Source organism: Prunus mume, linkage group LG2 (genome assembly GCF_029339155.1).
Source record: "Prunus mume cultivar Tortuosa linkage group LG2, ASM2933915v1, whole genome shotgun sequence".
Classification (NCBI taxonomy): domain Eukaryota; kingdom Viridiplantae; phylum Streptophyta; class Magnoliopsida; order Rosales; family Rosaceae; genus Prunus; species Prunus mume.
In genome coordinates this window covers 33,406,087-33,417,366 of record NC_142699.1, presented here as the reverse complement: position 1 = coordinate 33,417,366, position 11,280 = coordinate 33,406,087, and the positions used below count along the sequence as shown (strand labels likewise).

Sequence of the window (11,280 nt, the reverse complement as noted above, 5' to 3'; positions counted from 1 at the left end):
AATGCTTCAATGATCAGTTTTGGAAGAGTTTCCAATCCATCATCTTGAGCACCCACTGCGTACGACCAAAAACAGGGAAGTTATAAAAATAATTTTGTACTGAGAATAATCACAACAAATATGTACTTTTCAATTTAACTTGCCCTTCAAAGGAAGAATACTGACGCAAAAAGGCTCCATATGAAATGAAAAGAAGAACACTTCCTCGTGTTCTTGATCAGCGGATACGATTGAAATGAGCAAAAGGTTCAGGGTTAGATTTGGGAGCTTGTTTAGCCACCTCAGGAACCCCAAACACATTCCAGAATCTGAGTGTTTCATCACCAGCTGCTGATGCCACTGTGCAACCATCCGGGCTCTGAAGATTTGCAACATAAGAGAATTTAGTATTTTGTCTAAGAGGAAACATGATTTATGATATTTATAAGGTTAAGGTTGTTACCTGAGCCATATAAAGAACTCTAGAAGTATGGCCAGTGAGTTCTGCAATTTTAGCCATTGAGGGGTACTTCCAAAGAGTAAGCTGATTTTGGGTAAATCCATGTGAACTAAGCAGCTCTCTTTCATTCTTGTTCCACAGCAAAGCACAAACATGAGAGCCAGTGTCAACCGAGTTCAGACATGCACCTGTGTGGGTGTTCCAAAACTTTATGCACCAATCACCCCCACCTCCACCAGAAGCTAATAAGTTGCCCTGGAAAGGACACCAAGCAAGGGCTTTCACAGCAGCTGTATGGTCTTCAAGCCTGTGAAGCCACTGAGTCGGTGAATTTGAAGATGCCACTGATCTGTCCCATATATGGAGGAGGTTATCATTTCCTCCACTAGCTAATTGCTGGCCTGAGGCTGACCATTTAAGCCCACAAACCTCTTGTTTGTGTCCTCTGTATGTCTCAACAATGTGTGATCTAACTCTTACATCATTATTAACGATACAGCCATCCATTCCTCCAGTTGTAAGAATGTGATTGTTCCATGCAATGGAGCCTACTCGTGATCTGTGGCAACCTCTCAAAGTTCTCAGCTAAAGAAAGAAACATCACAATAACCAAAAAATGTTAGCAAAATCGGGCAGCAGGTAATGCAAAACAGGAAGGGAGGAATATGAAAGGAGCAAAGATAAAAGACAACAAAAACAAACCAACCTGCTTATTATCAGTCGAATCCCACAACTGTACTTCAGAATTGTCCAGTCCAATTCAAATGTGGCGTCCATCAGGCGCCCAACTCACACTGGTAACAGGTCTGACTTCATCCTCAAATGTGGCGACCTCTGAAGTAGAACCATTGGTAGCATCCCACAAATAAACTGTGTTTGCAAGAGCTATCGCGATAACATTGCAGCTTCCCCAATCCAACAAATTCAGGTAGTAATCATCCACAAGATCGGGAGCATCCAATGTCCTCTCTGAAGTCTGCATATATGATCAAATCATAAGTAGTCAGTTACGTAACAACTACTTTCAAAATAACCAACTACATTCAAGCAAATATAATCCAGTCATGAGATCAAAATAAAATATACACTCACTTGAGGAATGTGCCATCGGGGCTTTGCCGGTTTGTCCTGTGGTAAAGAAGAGAACTCGCGTGGGAAGAGCTCTACAGGGCCCGGAGGCTTGTTCTTGAAAGCTAGGATTCGAGTCCGGTTCATGTTCATGGACTCTGCCAACTGCTTCCGATAAGCCTCTTTGGATGGGGAAGATACCATAGCTGGGTTTTTCTTAACTTTCCTACCTTCAGTCAGCATGAAGTGCGCGAAATCAAAATCCATCGCTGATCTGTTGGGGATGAACCTGTCCAGCTGATATTCACATAACGCAAGCACATTAGATATCAGTCTATTAAAGATTAAAACCCACATTTTAATCATATTTCTAACTGTTTTTCAAATTCAATTTAACATCAGATCCCAAAACAGATTAACAGAAAACCCTATACGTACATGCACATTTAAGGGTAACAAGATTCAGAAATAAAAAGTCCAATGAATAGAGAAAATCCAATTCAAAGTAAAACAGAACCCCTAAAATCAATCAGCAATCAAACAGATTGAACCCTAATAAAGATAAACTTCATATAAAGAACTTGGTATAGATCGAAAATCCAATTCAAAGAAAAACAGAACACCTGATTTCAGTGGTCATATAGATCGAACCCTAATAAAGATCAATTTGGTTTTTTTTTTTTTTTAACTTAAAGATCAATTTGGGATAAAAAGATTCAGAACTGAAAAGTCCAATCAATAAAGAAAATCCAATTCAATCTATAATGGATTGGACACTAATAAAGATCAACGTGTAAGATAAAAAAAAGCTTACATTTTCCTTAGAATTCCTTTCCTGAAGAAGTTGTTGTCGAAGAGGCCACCTAGACTCTGACTTCAACTTAGACGAAGAACTCATTGATCCTGCATCCATTATGTTTACTGCGCACAAAAGAATAATATATATATATATCACTACACAAGAAAACAGTATGAAATAGCAGAGATATCAAAAATGAAAATTCCTGCGAAAAGAATGTTAGATTCAGAGAAAAGAAACCCAAAAAGAATGTTGTATTCAGAGAGAGAGAGAGAGAGAGAGAGAGAGAGAGCGCGCGCGCAAGTGACTATTGAGAAGTTGAAATGATGAAATGAAGGAAAAGGCACGGGTGACGTTGGTGAGCAATTTATAGTTTTGTGTTTATTTGTAATTTTATATGAAAAGTATCAAGGCCTCCCACAAGCAATATGCCTGAGAAGGGCTGTATTTATAAAGAAGGACGTATACTTGTGTATTTTGTAGTGGTTGGACAATAATGCTTTTATTTATTTTTTAGATTGCTTGAAGAGGCTTTTTCTGCTTTCATATGGTGCCAAAGAAGGTTCTTGCTTTCCATATAGCGCCAGAAACATAGATTACCTTTTTTTTGTTCGAAAGGAAGTTGATGCTGCTTCTTTTATCATTATCGAAAGGAGGTCTTCACAAGCCTTCATGTTGCTGTTATGGCTTCATTATGACTGCTTGTGCTTGTTGGGTGATTTATACTTTCATCATGTTTTCTATATTGTGTATCTCTTCTTCTCCCAAACTGTTTCAATATACGTTGCTATTATCTTCTGCTTCTAACTCATCTGCTATATCGTTGTACAATTCATCAAAAACTTGCTCTCGTATCTTGCTTATCTTGAACCCGCATGTTTCATTTGGTCTCTTGAATGTAGTATCGGAATCAATCTTTATAACAACTAATGAAGGAGGTTCAGATGACCATGATTAAACAATTGTTGTTCAGCCAATTTTACTCCACAATATTTTTTTTATGGCTTGCTTAGTTGGTTTAGACTTTGGAGGACTAAGCATGCTCAGCTAAAAATCCTACTAGTTTGTTCAAGGGCGGTCCTACAGCAAGGGCAAGGTAGGCAATCACCTGCTCCATTTTCTTCCAACAACAAAAAACTATATGTAACCCATTGAAAAAAAAACTAAAAGCAACCCACAAATCAAAGCCTAGTCCACTCAAACTTCATATAAATAAATTTTTAAAAAAGAAAAAGAAATATAAGCAGCCAACCCTTTTGGCTGTGCATAGGCATAGCTGACAATCAATGGCTGATCCAAATAGTAGGGGTGGGCATTCAAACCGGAAATCCAAGCTGAACCACACCCAAAAAAACCAAAAAAAAATTGGGTTGACCAAAAAGTCAACAATTGGTCAAAAATCGAACCGGACTGATTTGGACGGTTTTGGATTCAGTTCTATGTCTTCAAAAATCAGACTGGGCCGAACTGAACCGGTCAAATTAAAAAATATATAATTTCAATATTTATTTATATTCAATGCTATATTTTTAATCTCATAACTAATATTTATCCAAGTTCAATTTCAAAACATCTTTCTTTTCTAGCTTAAATATTTATTTTTATATGAAATTAAATAATTTATTAATAAATAAAATAAAATTTCAGTTAAAATTTGTATTAAAAAATAATTTGAAAATAATAATTTTAATAATCCGGTTCAAATTGAACCGGACCGAAACTGAACCAAACAGTTTTGAATTTTTTTTGTTAAAACCGAACCAAACCAAATTAGAGGAATAGTACCAAATTCGATTCTAATTTGAGGCAAAAACCAGTCCAAACTAGATCGTGCCCACCCCTACCAGATAGGGCAAGATGGGTCAATTGACCCCTGCAAGCCTGGAATCCACCATTGGAGGAGAGGATGTTGACCCTTGCAAATTGTTTACAAACTGCTTGATGAAATGCTCCAGAGTCCAGAGGGCTTTCCTGATGTCAAAACGACGATGTTGTACATATTACCTTATTTTCATTTTCATCATTTAAGTAAATGTCTTTGTCCTTTTATTTTCATTTATTTTTATATTACTTCATTTACTTAAGTTTACAATGTAAATAAGGAAGTATCTTCATTTGAATTCAAATAAAAATACAAGAAAATCACATTCCCATCAAATCAAAATATGAAAAATTGGTTTTAGTGCAAAATACGATTTAGACTAAAAATGAATGGCTCATTAAGTCAATATATGTTTCATACTAAAATCCCATAAAATCAATTTTTTTTATTTTATGTGTAAGTCAATATATACGTTTGGTTTTTATCACTGTGTTGGGCGACTTCTGTCCTCAAGGTACTTTACTGAGTTTGAGGAGATGCCATTTTATTTTTGAGCTTGAGGAGATAAGTTTAGATTGAGAAAAATGGCAAGGAAGAAAATTGGCGAGATTTGCATTTTATGAGTTGTATTTTTTCTCTCCCCTTATTTTCTTTTATAGATGTCCATTATGACACTCGTTTATGATTTTTCCGGCATTCCTCAAGCTCCACATCCATAATTTCTGGCTTTCCGCTTCGTGTTATTAAATGGGTCATAACGGGTTGACCCAAAAATTACTTACTAATTGTGCGGGTTCGAATCGTATTTTTTCCTTACAAAGTTTCGAGTCGTGTATTGGAAATTGACACCCCTAACAGTATGGTGATACTAGATCAATATATAATTTCTCTTTGCGTTTGGTAAGTACTAGGTGGGATGCAAGGTAGCTCACTTGCCGTGCACACACCACACGTGTAGGATAACCGCAAAGATTGACGAATAACTTAATTTGTCAAAATTATTTTCGACCCTAATATTTTTTTAAACTAGTCCAAGAGCCGAGTTCACTCAAAAAATGTAAATAAGAAAAAAAATAAATGAATAAAAATGGTCAACATTACGCGGAAAGCGGCACTCAACGGGCCTACAAGTTGTTTTATTTGTATACTCTAACTCAGACCCAAAGACAGCACAACACATGGCTTCTTGGAAAGCATATTGATCTTACCATCTTAGTCAACAGCCAAAGCAACACACATGTTCATGTTCATCCATAGAACATGGACGCACTAATTCCCCCCCAAAAAAAATAAGACCCACCATTGTCGGTGGAAAAAATGTCCCCGATATGTTTGCTTTGACGTGCCAAAGCAAATGACATATAGTTTAATATAATGTTACGATCAACAGTCAAAATCACATATCATTCATCAATAATTGAGATTAAGAATTATCTAATTCATTTAGGTCCGACATCCTGCTTAAGGAGACGTCAAATATTATTTACGTGAACGCGAGAGATCGATACAAACTTGTTGTAAGTTTAACATTTTAATCACCTTTTACATTCTATTTTTCCAATTCTCGTCTGCCGCTATACATCGAGACTTCTTACTAATTGTTGGAAGTTAATCATTGTTATTTGGAAGCCATGTGAAATTACCAAAATACCCCTCCGGCGTCGGCAAGCAGAGCCAGAGAGAGTTGTACATATTCTTGAGTACGAGTACGAGCAGAGTTTAGTTCACACAGACACTTTACAGCTGGATCTTGTGTGTATGTGTGTTTTGTGGAATCCATGATGTACGAGCTCGAAGTGGGACCGGACACAGCCGTATGTCACGGTTGTACCAGCTGTCTCCTTCCTTCTAATCTTTTTTTGGGCAAAAGCTGTTTCCTATTAATAATCATGCTTTTATTTTTTTTATCCAATTAAGTTGAATTTTTAAGGGAAATTATTATATGGAAAGAAGAATTCCAAGCTTTTATCATTATTCCAAAAAAACTCCATCCATTCATACTCAAATTTTGGAAAATTCAAAAGGCCAAGAAAATCTCTACTTAATTTTATGCTTCGCTTTCCCGAGAAAATAGAATGCCGGAAAATTGAACCTTTCTCTCAGACTCTCCTCTTTTCAAACGTTAGGATACCCACAAGAAAGGCATATTGAAATATTTCCTTTACAAAAAAGAAAAAAAAGAAAAAATATATATAACAGCTTCACAGCTCTCCCAAGTAAAGAATGTATCTCGGAATTTTTTTTTTCTTTTCTTTTTTTGCCCTAGGATTCTTTTTCCACAGGTTCTTTTTTACCTTTTGCGGTAGGGGAAAAAAATCCTGAAAATTTGAAGTAAGATTTTAAAAAAAAAATTTAAGGAAATAAAGGAAAAAGAAATATTAATTTACAGGCTTGCCATGATTGTAGCCGTAATAAGAAAGATACCACCTAACAAACTTCTTCAACCCGGTCTGCAAATCGGTTGTGGGCTTGTACCCGAATTCCCTCCGGGCCAAGCTTATATTCGCGTGCGTGAACGGAACGTCGCCGTTTCCAGGCATGTCCACGAAATTCTTCTTCGCCTTCATCTTCAAATGCCGCTCCAGGATGCTGACAAGTGTCGGCACGGTCACCGGTGACGTGTTCCCCAGATTAAAGATCCGGTACGGTGCGGGGCCCCGTTTCTTCCCGCCCGACCCGGTGCTCTTCCCGGACGTATCCAAAGACCCCAAACAACCCTTCACAATATCGTCAATGTACGTGAAATCGCGGGCCAAGTCGACCCGGTTCTTGCCCCGGTAAATGGTGATGGGCTTGCCTTGGAGGATGTTGCGGGTAAAAGAGAAATACGCCATGTCGGGTCGGCCCCACGGCCCGTAAACGGTAAAAAATCTCAAACCGGTAACTGACAGGCCGTAAATATGGTTGTAAGTGTGGGTAATTTCCTCGCCGGCTTTCTTTGTGGCGGCGTAGAGGCTAGCCGGCTGGTCGGTGCGGTCAGATTCGGAGAATGGAACGTTGTCGTTTAGGCCGTAGACGGAGCTGGACGAGGCCCAGACGATCGATGGCTGGGGATTGGCCGTTTTGCAGACCTCGAGAAGCGTGACGAGGCCGGCGATGTTGCTGTGGACGTACGAGTGGGGGTTCTCCATGGCGTACCTGACGCCGGCTTGAGCTGCCAAATGCATCACGTGCGTAAATGCCACGGTGTCGAAGAGCTTGTCGAGGAGACGATTGTCGTTTATGTCGCCTTCCACGATGAAGACGCCGTGGCTCTTGAGCAGCGAGCGGCGGGCCTTTTTCAACGACGGGTCGTAGTAGCTGTTGAAGTTGTCGATCCCGACGACGCCGTCTCCGCGCTTCTTGAGCGCCAGCGAGACGTGGGTCCCAACGAAACCGGCGGCGCCGGTGACCAGTACCGACATGCCACCGGATCGGTGGATCTGTGCGGAGTTGCGGACCTGCTTCTCCCACTGGATGCCGCCCCAGGAGGCGGAGAAGTACCGGCTACCGGAGTCGACGAAGCTCTGGAAACTCAAATACGACGCCGTCAAGGCGATCAGGAACAGGGCCCACAGGAACATGGTGCTGGTGGAGGCGAAGCACCGGTGGAACTGGCGGTTCATGCCGTGGCTCCGCTCGATCTTGAACTTGCCTGGCGTCGACGGAAACAGCTCATCTTCCAACGCAGACGGCATTCTCTGGTCTCTCCCTTTCTTTGTTTTCTCCAACCAAAATTGAAATCTCTTCTTTTTTCTTTACAAAATCTTGGGTTTTTAGATTTGCAGAGAAAGAGAGGGGTAGAGAAGAAGATTGAAGAAGAAGAAGAAGAATACAAGTGCAGAGAAAAAGAAAATTTATTTTTGGGTGATTAAATTTTCTGCACCTGCTAATGGATTGAAGATGATGAAGGGTTATATATAGTGGTCACCCACATTGATAGTCGACAAGGCAAACGCGTGAACGCGTTTATGGACCGGGACGGCCAGTTAGAAAGTGATAGAGAGAAAAGAGAGAAACAAAAAACAAAAAAACCAAAAACAAAAAACCAAAAAAAAAAACAAAAAGGGTATTTTCGTCACATAAAAATATTAATATACTAATGCAGTTGAAATTGTTGAATCAACTTTTCGTTTTTCCAGAATTTCATGTTTTTAGCACTCGACTGTGAAAGGTAGAACCACTTGTCCTCGCCAACCGACATAACAAAGGTTAAATTAGTAGATTCTGTTTGTTTCCTTAATTGACTAATTAAACTAAAAGAGTGGATTGGTGCTGGCAATAGTAATTATAGGTGCTTTTAATTTTTATTGGGTACTTGGGAAGCTAGGGCAAGGTGATACGACACAACATAGCAATGTTGCTTGATGATTTGTAATTGATTTTAATTAACATATATGATTTACAGTAATATAAAGCGATGATGGAGTTTTTTTTAATACAAACGATATTGAGAGAAGAGGAAATCGAAATTAGAACCTCGATGCATACTCTTGATCACTTGAGCTATAAGGCCTTGTGATAGGGGGAGAGTAGGCTTTGTGTACTGCAGTCTAGAGAGTGGTATTGGTGACTCAATCAATCAATTGGGCATTTTGATAATTTGGAGAACATGGGCGCCACATCATTGGGCTGTTTGTTGATAGTGAAAATCTGGGTGCAATAGAATATTACTCAATACCCAAAACGAATATTTTATTATTCGTTTTAAATAAAAATAAAAAATAAAAATCAAGAATAAAATAGTTGAGAGAGTAAATAGTAGTTTAGCTTAGTCATAGACCGGTCACCGGAAGAAGAGGTCATGACTGAGCAAGAAGATAAAAGAATTGAAGGGGAATTGAGAAAAAGGGATAAATCGGGAGAAACGGGCAGAAGCCGCGTGGCCGGTAGAAGGAACGAATTAAACTAATTTATAATTTTTAAAAGACGTTATTGGGATCGCGGGCGGTGCTCCTTCAATTTGATTGCTGTTTTACAAGAAGAATTTGTACCTTTTGCCAGTTCAGCACACTGCGGTAGTGGGGCCCACCAAGAAACAACTAAAGTTTAATTTGTGGTAATTTGAGTGAAGTCGTTTTTCACAGGAAAACTTAAATAAAAGGAGAATAGTACTGTTTTGGTATCTTAAGTCAATCATGTTCTGTCAAACGAATAAATTATTACGTTTGATATAATATGATTGACTAAAAATAACGAAATAGTGATATTTTCGTTGCATATAAGCATTTCGAGAGAGTAAGATGAGCTATTTATAGGATGTGGATTTGCTGGCAGATGATGAGATAGAGAACATGATCCCTGATAAGTCCAGGACTGTGGACTTTGTACATATGCAATGTGCATGGTTGTCTTGTCTCCACGTCCACTCATGTGGAACTTTCCTTGAATGTTCATGTATACTTAAATTACCCCAATTTTCTTCTTCAATATCTTTCTTTTTTGTAGTTTTCGTCAACTCCTCCACTTTGTATAAAATATTGCCAAAAACCAAAAGAAAATTCCTCCTCTTGTATTAGATTGCTTCATTGATTTTAGCACCCAACTAATGGTTTAGTATCATAAGTTTCTACTTCAAATTTTAAACGAGTAATTAGGTAATAATAATTTAAAATATGTAAGCAAACCGCATGCCTTTTTTTGTTTGTTTTGATTTGATGATCCCTAAAGTATATTTGATTTTCTTCTAATAACATGGTGTGTGCCTTATTAAACTACTTAATAGTGTCTGCATATGTTGATTCGTGTGTTTGTGCTTTTTTTTAAGGCTTATTTACTGTTTCACCTCTGAAATGGACGTTCGGTCTCATTTTATCCCATTAAACTGAAATTTTCTTACTTAACCCCTTGAATCTCTAAAAATTCCTAAAATTTCCTCACTTTTCCACTTTCGTCCATTTCTATCCACAAAACCGTTCATTGTGCTGATGTGGTATAGGCATTTTAGTAATTTTAGCTCTCTCTCTCTCTCTCTCTCTCTCTCTCTCTCTCCCTGATGTTGAGGCCCAAAAAATTCACAGTTGGGCCCAAATATATTCTCGGCCCAAAAGCGATATATTATTGAGAAAAGACCCGATTTGGAGCACGCAAAGATTTACGTGCATGAATCACACTTCGCGTGCCATACCAAATAAATAATCTATCGTGTTAGGAATCAAAATTAAGATTGTAAAATGCGTTAGTTCTACAAATCCATGCTAATTATCCCATCAAGCATCATAATTGAAAGACATGCCAAGCAACATACCATGCCAAACATTGTTATGTCACACCTCAACCACGCTACAAGCCTAAGTGGGCTCAAACTACTCAAATGCCCGGGACTTGCTTGAGTGGGATTGTGGTATGGATGATAATAAGTTGTCATGAGGCATATTGATGGGTCGAGAAATGGAGGTTTTGGGTCGCTTGGGAGCCTCTGAACATGGATAAAGTTTAACCTATATAAACGTCACCAGAAAAGAACATGATAGGGATAATTAAGAATACAAATGGAAGCAATATGCAAAGACATCCAACAAAAATAATTTCATATCGTGGCCAATTCTTTTATTGACAAACACTCTAAGAAAGGTACAACATATTACAGACCATCTACTTCATTATTTATTCAAATTCATTATTTCATTCATACATTTTAGCTGAATAAGGTGAAACTTGTCACTAATCTCATGCCACGAGCTACAGTTCCATGCATGCATGGCTAGAGCCTCTTATCCACGCCCTCGGTTTCCTGAGCCTGACCCAGCCCTAGACCCAGCAGACGAACCTGCTTCGGAAGAGCCCGACCCATTGGATCCCGACGAAGAAGATGAGCTTGAGCTAGAGCTGGAGCTAGAGCTAGACCCGGACCCCGAACCTGATCCCGATCCAGCACCCGAGCCAGCTCCACTCCCACCGAGCCCAATCCCTACTCCAGCTCCCAATCCAACCCCAATCCCACCAAGGTCTATCCCCAGGTCCTTTCTTGCCACCCGGCTTTCGGACAGGACAACACTTGAAACAAGCAAAGCGAAAAGGGTTAACGACTTCAAACTGAAACTAAAACTACCCATTGCTAATGAACTTGAGACTTCAATAAGCCAAAGGATCTAAAATAGTACAGGCTGAAATGTCAAATATGAGCGGCGGGACGTAGATAAATAAATGAGCTATTTATAGTTGTAGATGATA

General features: G+C 39.0%; 2 protein-coding genes and 1 pseudogene across 3 annotated transcripts; all 3 read right to left on the bottom strand.

Annotated features, from left to right (window-relative positions):
- Positions 1 to 80: 80 nt before the first annotated feature.
- LOC103323361 (cell division cycle 20.2, cofactor of APC complex-like) lies at positions 81 to 2,729 on the bottom strand (annotated as a pseudogene). Its single transcript, XR_016124551.1, has 5 exons — positions 2,322 to 2,729; positions 1,532 to 1,804; positions 1,146 to 1,415; positions 443 to 1,024; positions 81 to 358 (listed from the first exon to the last, which is right to left on the bottom strand). The product of XR_016124551.1 is annotated as a cell division cycle 20.2, cofactor of APC complex-like (transcript).
- A 3,422-nt stretch (positions 2,730 to 6,151) lies between these two features.
- Positions 6,152 to 8,014, bottom strand: GAE1 (UDP-D-glucuronate 4-epimerase 1). The gene has a single exon (XM_008225351.2). It carries the CDS (start codon positions 7,803 to 7,805, stop codon positions 6,507 to 6,509), a length of 1,299 nt encoding a protein of 432 aa, XP_008223573.2. The 5' UTR covers positions 7,806 to 8,014; the 3' UTR covers positions 6,152 to 6,506.
- A 2,606-nt stretch (positions 8,015 to 10,620) lies between these two features.
- Positions 10,621 to 11,254, bottom strand: LOC148920102 (glycine-rich protein). Its single transcript, XM_089047339.1, has one exon. It carries the CDS (start codon positions 11,160 to 11,162, stop codon positions 10,821 to 10,823), a length of 342 nt encoding a protein of 113 aa, XP_088903465.1. The 5' UTR covers positions 11,163 to 11,254; the 3' UTR covers positions 10,621 to 10,820.
- Between the last annotated feature and the right edge of the window lie 26 nt (positions 11,255 to 11,280).